Source organism: Trachypithecus francoisi, unplaced genomic scaffold (assembly GCF_009764315.1).
Source record: "Trachypithecus francoisi isolate TF-2019V2 unplaced genomic scaffold, Tfra_2.0 Lachesis_group4, whole genome shotgun sequence".
NCBI classification, from domain to species: Eukaryota; Metazoa; Chordata; class Mammalia; order Primates; family Cercopithecidae; genus Trachypithecus; species Trachypithecus francoisi.
In genome coordinates, this window is record NW_022681469.1 from 96,425,778 (window position 1) to 96,445,132 (window position 19,355).

Sequence of the window (19,355 nt, forward strand, 5' to 3'; positions counted from 1 at the left end):
CTTTAAATTATTTTACATTTTCCATATTTTTATATAAATGGAATACATGCATTCTTTTTTGGATATTGTTTGATTCATTTGTTTAGCTTCCCTCAGCATAGTTGTTTGGGGATTCATTCATGTTATGTGTATTGATAGTTCATTTATTTTTATTGACAAGTAATATTCCATTGCATGGCTGTACCACAGTTTGTTTATCTATTACCTGGCTGATGAATATTTTTTTGTTGCCAGTTTGGGGCTTTTACAAATAAAGCTGCTATGGACATTTACATATAAGTCTCTTGAGTATATACCAGGAGTTGAAGGATTGAGTCATATGGTAGGTATATGTTGAACTTCTGAAGAAGTTAGTATACCAACTTAAATTTCCACCAACATTGTATGAAAGTTCCAGTTACTCTGCAGTTTGGGCAACATGTGATATGGCCAGTCTTTAAAGTTTTAGCCATTCTAATAGTGTGTAGTGGTATCTCATTGTGATTTTAATTTGCATTTTCCTAATAACTAATAATATTGAACATATTTTTATGTGTTTATTTGCCATACTTATGTGCACTTTGGTGAAGTGTCTTCAAATCTTTTGTCCATTTTTTGTTGAATTGTTTTTCTTAGTTTTGAGTATTATGTATTCATGATACAAGTGCTTCATCAGAATTGGGATTTGCCAAGACTTTCTTCCAGTCTCTATCTTGTCTTTTCATTCTCTTAACAATGTCATTCAAAGAGCAGAAGTTCTGAATTTTTATGAAATCCAATTTATCCTTTTTTTCTTTGAGTCATCCTTTTGTGGCTTTATTTAAGAAGTCTTTGTATAACCTAAGGTCATGAAGATTTTCTCCAATTTTTTTTCCTACAAGTTTTACAGTTCTATCTATGCTATACATCTGAGTCTATGATACATGTACTGTATGTTAATTTTTATATAGGATGTGAGGAAAGGATCAAAGTTTATATTTTGCATATGAATATTCAATTTTTCCAGCTCAGTTTTTTGAAAAGACTATTTCTTATCAAATTTGGAAAAACTTTGACAGTAGTTTCTTCAGACATTTTTTCTATTTTTCTGTTTCTCCTGTCCTCTGGTGACTTTAGTTACACGAATATTAGGCCTCTTGAAGTTGTCCCGTGGCTCACTGATTAGTTCATTTATTTCAGCCTTTTTTCTCTGTATTTTTCATGTTGGATATTTTCTATTGTTTTGTCTTCAAGTTAACTGATCTTTTCTTTTGCAACTTCTAATCTGCTATTAATCACACCTAGTGGGTATTTTTCATCTCAGATATTTTGGCTTTCATTTCTAGAAGTTCAGATTGCCTCTTTTTTATATCTGCATGTGTTTAATAGACTTAATCCTTCCTATAGTTTCTTGAACCATGAATATAATATGTAAAGTTAAAACAATTACTGTAATGTCCTTGTCTACTAATTCTAGCATATTTGTCATTTCTGGGTCACTTGATTTTTCTCCTTGTTGTAGGTTATATTTTCCTCCCTTTTTGCATGCTTGGTCATTTTTTATTGGCTGCCAGGCACGAATTTCACCTTGTTGGGTACTGGATATTTTTGTATTAGTAAATACTCTTTTTTTTTTCTTCCAACTCTTTTTTTTTTTTTTTTTTTTTTGGAGTCTCACTCTGTCACCAGGCTGGAGTACAGTGGCGCAATCTCGGCTCACTGCAACCTCTACCTCCTGGGTACAAGCGATTCTCCTGCCTCAGCCTCCCAAGTAGCTGGGACTACAGGCACGTGCCACCAGGCCTAGCTAATTTTTTTATTTTTAGTGGAGACAGGGTTTCATCATGTTGGCCAGGATGGTCTCGATCTCTTGACCTCATGATCCATCTGCCTCAGCCTCCCAAAGTGCTAGGATTACAGACATGAGCCACTGCTCCCGGCCCTTCCAACTTTTAGGCTCAAGAGGTGTGTGTACAGGTATGTTACATGGATAAATTGCATGTTTCTGGAGTGTAGTGTACAAATGATTTTGTCACCCAGGTAGTGAGCATGATACCTGATAGGTAGTTTTTCAGTCCTCACCCTCCTCTTATCATCTGCCTTCAAGTAAGCCTCAGAGTCTGTTGTTCCCCTCTTTGTGTCGATATGTACTCAATGTTTAGCACCCACTTACAAGTGAGAACATGTAGTAATCTGGTTTTCTGTTCCTGCATTAATTGGCTTAAGATAATGGCCTCCAGCTATGTACATGATGCTCAAAGGACATGATTTTATTCTGTTTATGGCTGCATAGTATTCCATGATGTATATATGCCAAAATTTATTTATCCAGTCCACCATTATTGGGCATCTTGGTTGATTCTATATCTTTGCTGTTGTGAAAAGTACTATGTTGAACATATGTGTACATGTGTCTTTATGGTAGAATGATATATATTCCTTTGGGTATATACCCGCTAATGGGATTGCTGGGTCAAATAGTAGTTCTGTTTTAAGTTCTTTGAGAAATCTCCAAAATGCTTTCCACAGTGGCTGAACTAATTTACATTTCCACTAGCAGTTCCCTTTTCTCTGCAACTTTGCCAACATCTGTTATTTTTTGACATTTTAGTAATAACCATTCTTAACCTTTGTTCTAGGATACAGATGATTCTTTTAAATCTTCCTTTTTAAGATTTATTAGATATGATTGCAGGATGTAGTTTAGCTCATAACCCTTCTAAGTATTCACGGCCTGTGAATTATGAAGGTTTTTCCACCTGGCCTGGTGAGAACAGAAACTTCTTGACCGTATACAACTTCCCTATATTGTTCCCTGTAATGCTTTCAAATGATTCTTTACCATCATTGAGGAAAGAGTTACACAGAGAGAGGGGGCAGGTAGCTTCCTCATACACATGCATTGATTAAGTACTCAGCTGAAAACAGAAGGAGTCCCTCACAATTCTCTCTGCAGTCCTTCCTCACTGATACTGTGTTCCATGCACTGTAACCACCTTGATCTCCCAGGTCTCCCAGTGCATCTCATGAACTTGGAGACCATCAGGCTTCACCTTTCTCCCTTTCTGAGTTGCAGCCTGGAAACTCTCTGTCCTGTTAGCTGGGGCAATTGTGTAGCTCATCTTGTTTCTTCCCATCTTTTGGGATCACTCTCTTCATTGCCTGATCTCTGACATCTTGAAAGACATTGTTTCACATATTTTATTAACGTAGTTTTTAGTTATTTCAAGTTGGAGGGTCCTTGTTACTTCATCTGAATCCAAATGGGAGTCATTTATCTTTATTACCTTAAAAATTTAATTTTTGTATAGGTGAATCATTCCCATGGTTCAAAAATCAAAAAGTGTAAATATGTATTCAGTTGAGATCTCCCTCTGAATCCTTCCCACTACCAACCTAGTCCTCATCCCCCCACCAGTACAAACTATGCTATTAGTTTATCTTTCCAGAATTTCTTCATTCATATGCGAATAAATAAAAATTACATATCCTTTTTCACCTTCCACCTCCTTTTTCATAGAAAGGTTGCATAGTATACATGCTATCCTGAACCTTATTTTTTTTACTTAACCATCTATCTTGAGGATATTTCCTTATTGCTGCATACACTTCCTGTTGACACACACCACCTACATACACACACTTTTTTAATGACTAAATATAGTGCCACATCATGTAGACATACCGTCATTTGTTTAACCAGTTCCTTTTTGTTAAACAATTAGGTTGCTTCCCATCTTTTGCTGTTAGGAATAATGTAGTCTTATGCATAAGTCATTTTGGATGTATCTGCATAACATAGCTGTTGAATACATTCCCAGACATGGATTACTAGGTCAGAGGGTTTATGCATTTGTAATCTTGATAGCTATTGCCAAATTGGCCTCCCAAGAGGTTGAACCATTCTTCCACAAGTCTTTTAGAAAGAAAATGCCTATTAACCCATAGTTCTTTTATAGAATGTTATAAAATATAAGGATTTCTGCTAATCTGATAGGAAAAAAGTGTTATAAGGTAGTTTTAATTTGTATTTCTGCTCTGAATGAGGTTGTTGAACATCTCTTATGCTTAAAAGCCATTTGTACTTCCTTTTCCTTGTACTTTAAATTGTTTTGGTCATGCAGTTGTTTTTAGTAATAAGAATATGAAATAGAAATATTTTAGTAGGTGGTGTTTAGTCATTTCTTAATGATGAATGAGCAGTTAACATCCATAGCCTATAAGTGCAACACTTTAAATTGCATTTAATAAAATATAATTATACTAAGTCTAGTCGTATCTTTAATGGTTTTAGAGTCATTACAAAATGGTTAGATCAAAGGTTGGGTTAATTGATTTTTCAGAAAAATTTTCAAAGTTCAAAGTAAAATCAGGTTAATCTGAGTTTTTGACCCTAAGAGTAATGTTCTAAAACTACTTTAATAAATGAAAAAAAAAAATAGAAATTGTTCTAGAAATCTTTTACCTTTGAGAGATGTGGTTTGTATTCCACAAATAATGGCATGTCCGTAACAATTCCATGGATGTTGGAGGAATGAATATTTGAAATTTGGACTATCTTGTAAAGTCTGAGCTTTATGGTTACAATATGTATTCTGTTCCACACATAAGAATGGTAATCACATTCATGGTTAGATGACAGGATTCTCTTGCTATTCTTCAATCATTGCATCTTTCTTGAGAAGTAAGGAGTATGCAGGTATTTTTATAACTTTGCATACCAATCCTTTCTTTCTGCTTGATCTCAAATACCTTTAACTTTTTGTTCTATCATTTATAACTGGCAGGTACTGTACTTTGTGGACAATTAATTAGGGAGGTAGTTGCCTTACCAAATGAGTGAAGTAATAAAATGGTCTAGTAGTTTGTTTATATTTTCTTAATTTATTATAAATTAAAAGTCTGGCTTTATTTATGCAATTACAAATATATTTTTAGAGTTGCATCAATATGGAGAGGCATCCAGCACACATCCATCAGGTATGCTGTCATTCCAGAACATTCTCTGGTGCTTCATTTTTCTGTCTTATCAGCCAACTAAATTTTCTTTGATTAAATTTAATTATTTTGGTTTTTTTCCCGTTGTCAAAACATGGAGCTGCATGACATTATCAAGTTAGCCAGTTGTCACACTTTAGCAATCTTAATGTTTGTATGCTTGCTTTTTAGATCTAAAATTATATATCAGGAAAAAAAATTATTGACTTACTGATTTAAGGATTAATATTTAGCTTTTCTAGAGTAGTTGAAAATGTTCTGAATGCTTTCTGTGAAAATCATCTAATTATAAATAACTAAGATTTTATTACATGTTCCCAGATTTAGTTATTTTAAAATTATTTTGTATGCATTGATCACAATACTTTTACCACACTAATAATATGTCTACTTGTGTTATTTGAATTTTGTTTGATTACAGAAATATGATAAACAAATAGAAAAAGAACATTGTTATTTTGACTAATTGTGTGCTTTCTTGCTTATTAAAGTTTACATGCTGATTAATGCTAAGGCAATTCTTTAGAAGATAACATTTGAATTTCTATAAATATGTATAAAACAAGTCTGTTTTAAGAAAGCAATTGGGCTGGGCACAGTGGCTTATGCCTGTAATCCCCATACTTTGGGAGGCCGAGGAGGGCAGATCACTTGAGATCAGGAGTTTGAGACCATCCTGGCCAACATGGTGAAATCTGATCTCTACTAAAAATACAAAAATTAGCCAGGCGTGGTAGCACATGCCTGTAATTTCAGCTATTTGGGAGGCTGAGGCAGGAGAATCACTTGAACCTGGGAGGCAGAGGTTGCAGTGAGCAGAGATCAGGCCACTGCACTCCAGCCTGGGTAAAAGAGTGAGACTCCATCTGAAAAAAAAAAAAAAGAAAGCAATTGGTCTGAACTTTCCATCAAATACCAAAAATGCATAATTTAATTAGAATTTAAATTAAAGCAAATAAGTCAAATATTCCCAGTTTTGGAAATCATAACTAGCAGTGTTAACTGACATACTTTTATTAATAAAGCAAATGTGAAAGAAATATATATACACAAATGAATTTAAAATGGAAAATAGTTTCAAGACTTTTTCAGTATTTGTCTTACAATGAATTTAATGTTGATCATTTAAATTTAAGATGAGCATATAAATCAGAGCAAGGTGATTCGAGAAAAGTATTTAAGACTACCAAATATATTTCATATCTGACTTCGACATGAACTTTTATTAATTTTGGTTTCAGGGCCTTTTCACAAAGTTCTAATACATCTGAAATATATACCTTAAATCAACTACCTATATTATTTCAGGATGTTAATTGGATCATAGCATTTGCTTGCTTTAAAAATTATGCAGTGCTGGTTGGAAAATTAAGTGAAAAGATTGAAGGAAAGTGGAAGAATGGTGGGATAGAATGATTATCAAACTCATTGATTTAAAGTTAGATATTAGAGATGAAGTTTTATTATCTTTGATACCAAAATCTGTTAATATTCTAATAACTTGATTTCCATTTATGAGAGACAAGTTCATTATCTGAAGTACTAAATACATTTTCAGTTACAATCAGTGGTTTGACAAGGATTTTTTTAATTCAGTGGAAGTGATACAACTATAGTATTTTTAATTGTGCTGTATGTTTTAGGTATTTGTGAAGTGTCATTTTGATTATAATCCATACAATGATAACCTAATACCTTGCAAAGAAGCAGGATTGAAGTTTTCCAAAGGAGAAATTCTTCAGATTGTAAATAGAGAAGATCCAAATTGGTGGCAGGTTAGTATGCTTCTCAGAAGTTCCTCAACTACTTTTCTAATTTTAATCTTAGATCTGGTTAATGTCTGAATATTCAGGAAGAATATTAGCATTTGTTACAATGATTTTCCCCACATGAACAGCTCCTGCTTCATGGCTACTAATTTTGTGGACATAAGATCAAATTGGGAGGAAATTTGCAAGTAGCTCTTAATAAGTGCAGAATTAACCAGCCTGTGGCATTAACCAGTTGGTTTAGGGAATAGACCAATTGATTTTTTGCACATGGGTAATTGCATTAAAATATGCTATTGACCAAGAAGAACTCACTTGGGTCATCCCTTTTAAAAAGATATTTGGGTTTTGTTTATTTTAATAGGAGTCTTTTACTATGAAGTAAGTCTTTCTCTTGTCTCCTCTCCCTCATTGTTCGTTCATAGCAAGTAAAGCATAATTTCTTAAGGTCTTAATGTCTATTTGCTCACCTCTTCTCAGATACTGGGAAATGGAGGTTCACTCGATCAGTTTTGTTTGGTTTTGGATTAAAATCTGTGTATATGGAAAGAGATGTGTATTATCACTGCATTTTTCCCTCCTTTTTTCAGAAGATCTGTTTAATGGTATTCTTTTTTCTTCTCCTAATGTAGCTTTCAGAAACCCCTAGCAGCAGTAACAAGTCTGTTTTTGTAATTATTTATATTAGCTAACAACCACAGTATTCAGAACTGGAGAAACTGACAAGTCAGGAAGTCTGAAATGCCTTAAACTATCAAAGCAAATGAGAGTTTTACTAAAGAACAAGAAGTAAGAGGAAAGGATCCAGGACTTAGCACCAAATTCTAAAATTAACTGAAATATTGGTAACTCACATTAGCTCTAAAATATAGATCTACTTCTAAGGAGAAACAAATCACAGAATGACAGCAGTCTTACTAACGTGTCCTTAAATTTAAATTAAGACATTATAACGTATAGGTGCACTGTGTGTTGAGACAGCTAAGAAATGGGTAAATTAAACAATCCATGATTTCAAGAGGTTTCCCCTGAACTTTTTAGATCCCTCATTTAAAAAATCTCTCTGTGGCTGTGTCCTTTATTGAATTATTCTAGTTTTCCTTCTTTTTTCTTTTTCCTATGAATGTGATCTCTTAGTTTTCTCTTCTAACCTCAATTCTTCTCTCTGTTTCTCCCTGCATTCTGATGGTTGGTTACTTTAATTCTGTTTTTCAGGATTTTAATTGCTAAAAGTTATACTAGATTTTCTATGCTAGTTGTAAGGTTAGAAATACTAACTTTGTGAGATAAATCACTAACAGCCAGTTCTCCAGCCACTATTTTAAAATATTTCTCTTTGGAGCTTATTTTAAAAGTTAGCTATTTTACATTAGGTAAAGTTTTGCCTAGTTTAAATTTACAAGCTCTTGGGATATTCATACTCCTGGTAGCATAAATTAAAATCTACACTTTATATTCCAAATAGTATCTCCTTTTCATTTGATTTGGCCTGAAATACCAGCATAGTAGGATTAAGGTTGACAGTAAATGTCTTTTAAAGGGTGCTAGATAAAATGTCGTGTTGATACATCTTATTATAGAATAGTGTTTATTTTCCTTTTCCAACTTAATATTATAAATAAGAAGTTTGAGCAATTTAACTTGTATTTTGGTCCCCAAATTTCACTACCAGATATCAGATATGAAGAATTTTAGGTGCCAATTGATTCCTCAATGCTGAATTGTTTAAATATCTTAACTGACAATGCTATGGATGTAAATCTCAAGGTTGTTTTTAAGAGCAAATATGACTTTTTTTTAACTGACCACTGCTTGTCCTACTTAATAGAATATGGTCTCAAATTTTGGTCACTGAGATATACAATTCGTTAATTTGATTCTAGGCTAGCCATGTAAAAGAGGGAGGAAGCGCTGGTCTCATTCCAAGCCAGTTCCTGGAAGAGAAGAGAAAGGCATTTGTTAGAAGAGACTGGGACAATTCAGGTGATGAGCTCGACACAATAAGTAACAAGGAGTCCTTTGTGACCACCTTTCTTTGTCTCTTTTGTCTAAATAAGCAAATGCATTTATTTAAAATATGTCTAGAATGAATCCCTCCCTCTGCTTTAGCTCTCATAAGTAATCTTTTTGATCCCGTTCTGCCACCTGCTGGTAGAGTATCAAAATTCAGTGGCTTAACTCACCCCCACCCTCTTTTGCTTCCTAGGATGCAACATTGGGAAGATAATTCTCCCACCCCTATAAAATACTACAGGGCAATTTTTTCATGTTCTGACATACTGCTTAAATTATATTTGTTTTATCATCCTTCAGGACCTTTTTGTGGAACTATAAGTAGCAAAAAAAAGAAGAAGATGATGTATCTCACAACCAGAAATGCAGGTAGGTTTTAAATACTTTTTGAGAAGTCCAAGTGAAGTAGCTATATGTCATTTAGCATGGCATAAACTCTGAATATACAGCTTTAAGTGAATGTAATTCAGATTAGTACCCAGTTGCAAGGGGCTGGCGTGTGAACACATGGTGCAATATAATATAAATTATTTAAATCCTGATATATACTACCATGTGCTTTATTTTGTGAGTATAGTTTACAACAAAACAAATTGGTTAGGATTTTTACTTGTCTTAATGAAACTATTTGTCCAGAGAATTTTGAAATAGTAATTTATGTGCCATTTCTAAAGGGTAGAATGCCTTTGTCAAGATGTTAAAAGAGTTATGTTTAAGGGCAACTGTATCCTGCTATAACACTGACCATGGTACTTATAGAAAAATAGCACTGGACCAAATAAATCTTGGTCTGATATAATAGAATTCCTTCTTAAATCTTTTAGTCATGCAGAAAGAAATACTTTTAAAAAGAAAGATATGGTAACTGTGTGAGATGATGGATATGTTTAATAGCTCGATTGAAGTAATCATTCACAGTGTACACATTCATGAAAACATCAAGTTGTACACTTCATATACAATTCCTGTTTGTCAGTTATACCTCAGTAAAGCTGAAAGGATTTTTAAAAACAATTTAGAATAAAACCCCAGACCTGTATTGGCTACTCATTTGATGTTAAAAATAAATAAATAAAAAGGAAAGAAGGGAAAGAATGGAAACTACTATATCCCAGTTGCAGAGGATGACAGGAGTAAAAAGCAGCTCTATGAATCAGAAATTTCTGGAGGCTTAAAAGCAGTTGGCAATTTTAAAAGTACTTTTTTGACTTCAGAGCTACCTCTATACTGGTAATAAACTAAACAGCACACCCTAAAAGAAAATAATATAGAAGGCAGAAGTAGGCTTGTTTTCTCTTAATATTGGTTTAATCTACTGTGGAGAAATTGTGCAAAGAAAGAATTGCTATTAGGATAATAAGCTAAGGAAGGAGTATTATTACTACAGATTGAGAGTTACAGTAACAACAGGTAATACAGTATTTCAAATCATCACTTTGGCCCTATTATTCATAAAATATATGCCCATAAGGCTTTTTTGCAAAATAGAAAATTCGTAATTTTCCCACTAAGATTATACTTTTGGACAGTGGATCTAAAATTTGTTTTATATGTAAATTTCAAAGTCTTAACATTTAAATGTATGTTGTCAGTAAATGTCAGTATGTTGAATTTTCTAATCAAACTGATAATTGTAGATTTGCCATACAATATTCATTTATATAATTGGAAGGTCACTCGTTCCGTGCAACTTAAGCAACCACAGTAGGTTTGCTCCTGTCCTCTGTATTTGATACATACTTTCTATATAAACTGGTCTGTAATTTGATTATTTATATTACAGGATTTCTACTGACAAATTGATAATAGATTTCAGTGGATAGAATCTGTGATAAATAAGGATAAAACATAGAATTTTTCTAGCTTGATTAATCAGACTAATTTTTTCTTTTTTTTTTTTTGAGACGGAGTCTCGCTCTGTCACCAGGCTGGAGTGCACTGGCACAATCTCAGCTTACTGCAGTCTCCACTTCCTGGATTCAAGTGATTCTCCTACCTCAGCCTCCCGAGTAGCTGGGACTACAGGCGTGCACCACCATGCCCAGCTAATTTTTTGTATTTTTTTAGTAGAGACAGGGTTTCACCATGTTGGCCAGGATGGTCTCGATCTCTTGACTTCGTGATCCCCCCACCTCGACCTCCAAAAGTGCTGGTATTACAGACATGAGCCACGATGCCCAGCCCGATTAGACAAATTTTTAAGGGCAAATGGATGGACCAGATGTTTAAAGCAAGATATAAAATAATTTACTGGGCGAGGCACAGTGGCTCATGCCTATAATCCCAGCACTTTGAGAGGCTGAGGCAGGAGGATCACTTGAGGCCAGTAGTTTGAGACTAGCCTGGGCCACCTAAGCAAGATCCCTTCTCTACAAAAAAAAATTTTAAATTAGCTGGGTATGGTGGCCCATGCCTGTGGTTTCATCTACTTGGGAGACTTCCTTGAGCCCAGGAGTTCAAGGGTACAGTAAGCTAAGATTGCAACACTCTACCTTGGGTGACAGTGAGCCCTGGTCTTAAAAACAATAATAAAATAATTATTGTTTATTGTACTTTACCAAATTTGTAAAAACAAATCTATGCTAAGTGGGTACAAGTCAAGTGATATTTAACTATCAAGACAGCTAAGCCATTACTGGACAGAATTGCAGAGATTTCTTTCATGTATATAAAAGATGACTAAATATATATTCCTATTTCCTTTTTCATTTAGAATTTGATCGTCACGAAATCCAGATATATGAGGAGGTAGCCAAAATGCCTCCCTTCCAGAGAAAAACATTAGTATTGATAGGAGCTCAAGGTGTAGGCCGAAGAAGCTTGAAAAACAGGTTTATAGTATTGAATCCCACTAGATTTGGAACTACGGTGCCATGTAAGTTTTCTGTTTTCCTTGCTATGCATTTGGCAGGAAAGAGTATGGGCATATGGAGGAGAGGGGGATTATTATCATTAATTACTGCTATTCCCAAATAAGTTTTCTTTATTGCAGTGAAAATGAACAAGTAAAAGACATTGAAAAATTTAGTAATTCTATAGCTGTTATGAAATAGTGCTGCAGTGCTGTTGGCTTGCTGTCTGGTGGCAAGTGCTTCTCTAAACTATTCAGTTCAGAAATCTTAGAATTAAATGCCTGTATTTAAGAATTGTGGCAAGATAGGCATTTAGGATTTTCTTGTACTGATGTGTATCTAAAAAGTTGGATTGTTCAACCATTTTAGTGTAAAGAAGAGAAAGTTTCTGACCCTCAGACATAGCCAATGTGGCAACAGCTGTATGAATTTACGTGGCCTGGCTTGTAGCTCTCAGTCGTGCAAGATCGTAAACCTGATTTTTGATGGCTCATCAAGAGTGATTTATCTTTTACTGCAGGCAGCATTAATTAAGGTTACAAAGTCTGATGTATAGAATAAAATAATATTGGTGAGAAGTATAACCATTAATTAATGCAAAGACCACTCATTTTATGGTCTTTGCATTCATTTCTCTATTTGCATATTTACATAGAAAGTTTAATAATCATGTCAGAAGTATGCTTGATGAGAATGGAGTTAGGTCAAGGAATTGGATGATGTTAGTGACTTACTGTAGTGACTAATACACATTTATCTATAACTGTGGGGACTATTATACATTTGTCTTTGTTTTTGAAATACATGAATCTTTACTTGTGAACTTAGATGTCTGTCCCTTGAAGAAAGCAGGAGATACGCTAACGTTGATTTCTTAATTTCCTTTGCTATGCTTCTATTTCTGACCAAGCCCCCTTTTAATATGGCATTCCTTTAGGTATATTAATGCCTTCAAGCTATTTTGAGTCAAATCCTGGCCTAACTTTAACCTCATCTCTTTTAATTGAATTTTAGAGTTTCTCTGGTTTTGTCCAGTATATTTTGGGTTTAATTCTCAGTGAGTACTCCTATTGCTAAAATTCTTAAAAGTTAGGGAATAGCCTTGTCATTGCCCCCATGTGCTGCTTGTAATCCCTTCACAGTAAGTCTTCTGATTCTACTGTAGGCATTGTAAAACACTAAATTTAGACAAATCCTAGTAAAGTGATTAACAAAACAAAAACTTCACTGTAATCAAAGTATGTTAAAGCTGCAGTTGTGAAATAAAGAAAAAGTTTTTCGCTTTTATCAAATTAATATGTGCCCAATATTTTCGGTAAGTAGTTCTTAAAGACATATAATGAGGGAAAAAATAACCCCTTCTCTTCCCCTGCCTCACCACTGGTTCACTTATGAAAAACAGTCACTTTTCATTGTTTTTGCTATTTCTTTTGGTAGTGTTCCATATTTCTTAATAATGTCTTTAGTCTGCTCTTTCCTGGTTTATCCAGTTTAGACCTTATCTGTTCACTTCCTGACTGTCCTTCCAATATAAAGTTAGTTCAATTTTACTTTCTTGAATAGGCCTTTCCCCTTCTGTGACCCAAGAATCTCTGGAGTTCTGTTTTTCCTTATACTACCTGATTTTATGTGTATGTGTATACAATTTTTTGTTGTTGTTTAAACTAAAGACTTGTTTATCCAGTAAGTTGTATTTGTTTTTTTTTCCTGGAGACCTCTGTCTCAGAACCCTCTGTCTTTCTGCTTCAATGAGGACTACATGCTGTCTCTCTGGCTGCCCACCTGTTAACACTGGAGTAGTTCCCTTTGTTGTTATCCTGGGTTGAAGCTGTTGTTCCTCCATCCCATTCTTTCTCTTTCTTGGTTTATCACCTTGTTTTGCTGGAGTACATCCTCTTGTATGTGGAATGTAATGTCTGCATCTTTGTGTTGTAAAATATGTATTTTCTGCCCTTTATTTGACTATTTAGCTGAGAATAGAATTCTGGATTGTAAAATTCAAAAGCTATTACAATGTCTTCATCATCGCCAAAAGAATCTCTGTACCCATTTCCCACCAACCTCCTCACCCCCTGCTGCCATGAACAATCATGAATCTTTCTGTAAAAATAGATTTGCTTATTTTGGACATTTTATATACTGGAGTTATACAATATGTGGTATTTTGTGACTGGCTTCTTAACATGTCAGATCTCATATGTGTTGTAGCATGTATCAGTACTTATTTTCTTTCCCTTGCTAAGTGATTGTTACATGGCTGTACCACATTTTATTGATATATTCATTAGTTGATGGACATTTGGATTATTTTATTTTTAGCTATTGTGAATAATGCCGCAGTCAGCATTTGTATACAGGTATTTTTGTGGACATATGCCTGTTTCTCTTGGGTATATACCTAGGAGTGGAATTTGTAGGTTATATGGTGACTGTATGTTGAGCCTTTAGAAGAACTTCCACACTGTTTTCCACAGCAGCTGTATATGTACCCTTTCACAATCCCAGCAGCATATGAAGTTTCCAGTTTCTCTACATCCTCACCAACATTTGTCATCTGACTTTTTGATTATAGTCATCCTAGTGGGTGTGAAGTTGTATCTTATTTTGGTTCTCATTTGCATTTCCCTAATGGCTGATAATGTCAAACAACTTTTCATGTACATATTTGCCATTTATGCATTTTCTTTGGAGGAATGTCTGTTTAAACTGGTTGCCCATTTTTCAGTTAGGTTATTTGTCTTTTTCTTAAGCTGTAAGAGAAGGTCATATTATATTCTGGATACAAGTTCCTTATTAGATATATGATTTGCACATATTAATATTTTCTCTCATTCTTTGGTGACTTCTTATGTTTTTGATGGTGTCCTTTGGTATACAAAAGTTTTTCATTTTGATGAAATCCAATTTTGTATATCTTTTGTTGCCCATCATGCTTTTCATATCTTACCAAATACGATACCATATCAAGGCTTTCCCTAACCTGAGGCCACAAAATTTTACCCTCCTGTATTTTATTTTAAGAGTTTATACTACTAACTCTTATATGCAGATTATATGATCCATTTTGTGTTCATTTTTGTGTTGAGTGTGAGGAGGAGATTTCAACTTTATTCTTCTGCTTGCACTTTTCCAGTTGTCACAACACAATTTGTCAAAAAGAATAGTTCTTTCCTCCAGTGAATTGTCTTGCCACCCTTTTTGAAAATTGATTGTAAATGTGAAGATGGATTTATAAACCCTCAATTCTATTCCATTAATCTAGATGTCTGTCCTTATGCCAGTCCCACATTGTCTCGATTACTGTATATTTGTATTAAATTTCAAAACCAGGAATTGTGAACCTTCCCAACTTGTTCTTTCTTTTGAAGTTTGTTTTGGCTCTTCTGGGTTCCTGACATTTCTATATAAATTATAAGATAAGCTTCCAGTTTCTGCAGAAAAGGTAGCTAGAATTTTAAGAGGGATTATATTGAATTCTAGCTACCTTTTCTGCAGCAACTGGAAGTTTATAATTTGTATAGAAATGCCAGTAAGTTGACTTGAGGACTACTGCCATCTGTTTTGTTTTGTTTTGTTTTGTTTGAGATAGAGTCTTGCTCTGTCGCCCAGGCTGGAGTGCAGTGGTGTGGTCTTGGCTCACTGCAGCCTCCGCCTCCTGGATTCAAGCCATTCTCCTGCCTCAGCCTCCTGAGTATCTGGGATTACAGGCACCCACCATCCTGCCTGGCTAATTTTTTTTGTATATTTAGTAGAGACTTACTTTCACCATGCTGGCCCAGGCTGGTTTCGAACTCCTGACCTCAGGTGATCCACCCGCCTCAGACTCCCAAAGTGCTGGGATTACAGGTGCTATCTTAACAGTATTAATTCTTCCAGTCTGTGAGCATAGATGTCTTTCCATTTATTTAGGTCTTCATTTTAATGCTGTTTATGGTTTTCATTGTACAAATGTTATGCTTCTTTGTCACATTTATTCCTGAGTATTTTGTTCTTTTTTATTCTATAGCAAAAAGTATTTTCTTAATTTCCTTTTTGGATTGTTCCTTGCTAGTGTATAGAAATAAACTGATTTTTGTGTGTTGGCTTTGTCTTTTAGCCTTACTGACCTCATTGATTCTAATGATGATTTTTTTGTGTGGGTTCCTCAGGGTTTTCTATATACAAAATCATGTCATTTGCAAATAGAGATCGTTTTACTTGTTTCTTTCCAGTCTGGGTGCTGTTTATGTCTTTGTCTTATCTAATTGCCTCAACTAGAACCTGCAGTGTAATGTGTAATAGTATAATAGAAGTGGCAAAAGTGAACATCCTTGTCTTGTTCATGATCTTAAGGAGAAAGGAGAAAGCATTCCATCTTTCCATTTTAGCTGTGGGGGGTTTTTCACAGATGCCTTTCATCAGATTGGAGAAGTTCCCTTGTGTTCCTACTTTGTTGGCTTTTTACCAAGAAAGGGTACTGGATCTTGCTAAATACTTTTTCTTTGTTGATAGTTCATATGATTTTTGTTTTTTATTGTCTTCTATTGATATGATGTATTACATTCCTTGATTTTTATATATTGAGCCAACCTTGTCTTTTTGTGGTAAATTCCATTTGGTTATGATGTGCCATCTTTTTTATATACTTCTAGATTCGGTTGTTTGTAATTTGTAAGGATTTTTATATCTATATTTATAAGGGATATTGGTGTATAGTTTTCATTCTTACGATGTCATTGTCTAGCTTTGATATGGTAATACAGGACTCATAGAATGAGTTGTGAAGTATTCTTTCCTCTTTCATTGTTTGGGAAGAGTATGTAAAGGATTAATTATAATTCATTCAATGTTTGATGAAATTCACCCATGAAGTCATTTGACCCTGGGCTTTACTTTATGGGAAGTTTTGATTATTAATTCAGTCTCTTTACTTGTTATAGGTCAACTTGGATTTTTTTTTAAATCAGTTTCAGGATTTCTGCAGGGTTCATAGTAATATTTTTTCTTTCATTTCTGATTTTAGATATTTGAGTCTTTCCTCTTTTATTCTTAGTCTATGTAAAGATTTGTCAATTTTGTTGATCTTTTCAGACAATCAAATTTTGCCTTTGCTGATTTTCTGTATTTTTTCTACTTTCTAATTTTTGCTATAATCTTTATTATTTTCTTTCTACTTGTACTTTGGGTTTATTTACTGTCTTTCTGTTTTTTTAGAAAGAACATTAGATTATTGATTTGAGATCTTTTTTAACATAGGCTTTCACAGCTATAGATTTCCCTCTAAGCACTTAGTTGCATCTTAAAGTTTTTGGTATGCTGCATTTTTGTTTTCATTCATCTCAAAATACTTTTGTTTTGAGTGGGCAATATATATGTGTGTGTGTGTGTGTGTGTATATATATATATATATATATATGTTCAATGATACTTGTCTCTGTAGATGGCTACAGAGACTTTAAAACCATAATCCTGAATATACAACTATGCAACACAGACCAGTTAGCCAGATCTAAAATAATAAACTGGCTTCTTATGACAACTATTCTGTTCCAACCCTTCTTTCCTCCACAATGACCCTAAATCTTACATGAATACAGTTACTCTGGCAGAACGGAAACCCATCTTTGTGACCAAAAGTAAAAACCAAAGAAGAAATAGCAATTCATCCGTTAGTTGGTGAAAGCAAGAAACGTAGTGCCCTTCACTGTGCTGCTTAGTCTTAACTCATTTTGTCCCTGTTATTCAGCCCATCCGTTTAGCTCTTAATATGTTTGAATTAGCCATACGATTCAGCTCTTTAGTGCTCATCACAGTGCTGATCTTTTTTCCCATCAGTAGCTTTTAAGACAATTATCAAGGGCTTAAAGCCCTCCACAGAACCTTTTCTTAGCATGAATGGGTTTCGTTCAACCATCATATATCTTCAAGGTAATGAACATGCTGCTGGACAACTGGCACTCTGGAAGCGCCTGGTCAGCTCTATCTGTAACTGTGCTCTTCAACAGCGCCATCTCCTCTCAGAGTATTTTCTTTCACTTGTGATTGCTTATAGAAGATCCATTGGTTATTTGGGAGTATATTGCTTATTTTCCATATATTTTTGAATTTCTAAAATTTTCTCTGTTATAAAATTAAGGCGATTTAACTTTCTTTATATATTACAAAATGATCCTAAAATAAAATAGAAAAACATTGTTATTTTAGGGAGATAGGCTATGTTATGAATCCTGTTTTCTCTTTAACACTGACATCCTGAGCTTAGTTAACAAATTAAGTATTACTTTGTTGATTGTTTCTTCATTATTTGAATAGCAGCTAAAATTAATAGTTTTTCCTGTCATAAAAAATTACTTCTAAAAAATCACATTATGTAGTTGCTCAGTATAGAAGTCTAAGGAATCAGTTGTAGTCAAACCATGTTCTAATTTCTCTGTTCTAGACATGGAAAGCAGTTTAATTATGTGACAACGTGGATTGTTTTTTGGAGTGTTAGTAGAGAGTAGGATTGTAGTTAAAGTTCACTTGTAAACTGAAGAACATTTCTCTAAGAATTAAGATTCCCTCAGCATGGGGTGGGGGTAGTACATGTACATATACGTATTTATTTCAAGCAATGCATTCCCTTGTATGGTTTCACTGTAGTACTTCACACACACACAAAAAAACTATTTTTTAAAATTAATGTTCACAATGTTGAAGTAAGTCCTATTATGCATTTATTTGGAGCATTGAAAGTTGCCTTTGAAGTTTTATTATACACCTTTGGTGACTAATTCCAGAAACCTTAAAGATCACACAATTTTATATATGAGAAGCCATCATAGCATCTTGAAGATTCTTGAAGATACTTTATAAACACTCTTTACAGTAGTCTAAGATGACCACTCCCAAGGTTGAGCCAGAAAACAAGGGAAAAATGGGAGTCCTATTATACATAATGATCTCATTTGACCCTTATGTTTGAGCTTGAGTTTGAAGTTAATTTTGTTCTTATAAAAGTTTTCTATGTCTTATGCCTACTAGAATTAGTCAAAACACTGTCATCTTTTTATTTGGATTACTTTCTTAGTTTAGTTTGGTGTACTTAATAATTCCATCAGTTATTCTGCAACTACTTAGCTAATAGAAGCAGAATACTTCTTGTCTCTGATCCAGCAAAGCCCAGGGTAAGGCTAAGCTTGAAATAACACACTCAAAAATTACTTTTCTTCTTCAAAGTTATTGTTAACAAAGTTGCCAGAGTACACATTTGCAACAGTTTAGAAAGTGGTAATAACCGTTCCTAGCACAGACCAACTTGCAGAGGATTGTATGTCTCTGAAAGTATTCAAAGCTATAAAATATCAGACAAAAGGATCTCCTACTTCTAAATTTTGACTTGAGCTATTCAATCTCATTTTCCCAGAAATAATATGTCGGGTCAGAGGAGAGGAATTTAATAGACCATAATAATAATGAGGTGGCTAGCTCTACCACTGAAGTGTAAAATAGAACAATTAACATTTGGGAGTATCAGTAAACAGGAAGCTAAAAGAAAGGGTTGGTTTTGAGGTAAGATAAAGGATAGATAATTTGTGGATAAAACTGCACTTTACAAAATTGGTATTACAACTAAGAATAGGTGAACTTTGCTTACTCACCTTTTGGGACACTTAGGAAGTGTTAATGTGGAAAGAAAGGATGTGATGGATTCCTGAGGAGAAGGAGAGTGCCCGTCAGTTGAAAAGACTCACTCACAACATGCCTCACACTTATTAACACTTACCATAATTAAGAACGTCATTGA

At 34.2% G+C, this 19,355-nt stretch overlaps 1 protein-coding gene across 13 annotated transcripts in view; it reads left to right on the forward strand.

The window, feature by feature from the left end:
- The window catches only part of MPP6 (membrane palmitoylated protein 6), a 111,034-nt gene that overhangs the window by 76,844 nt on the left and 14,835 nt on the right, over nt 1–19,355 (forward strand). For 11 of the 13 annotated variants that reach the window (XM_033192547.1, XM_033192543.1, XM_033192540.1 and 8 more), the window contains 5 exons: nt 4,897–4,938; nt 6,600–6,731; nt 8,609–8,708; nt 9,039–9,107; nt 11,452–11,613. In XM_033192547.1, the coding sequence (XP_033048438.1) occupies nt 4,897–4,938; nt 6,600–6,731; nt 8,609–8,708; nt 9,039–9,107; nt 11,452–11,613 (505 nt within the window). The remainder of the gene's footprint in view (nt 1–4,896; nt 4,939–6,599; nt 6,732–8,608; nt 8,709–9,038; nt 9,108–11,451; nt 11,614–19,355) is intronic. The other 2 variants (XM_033192546.1, XM_033192538.1) reach the window with 1 other exon arrangement.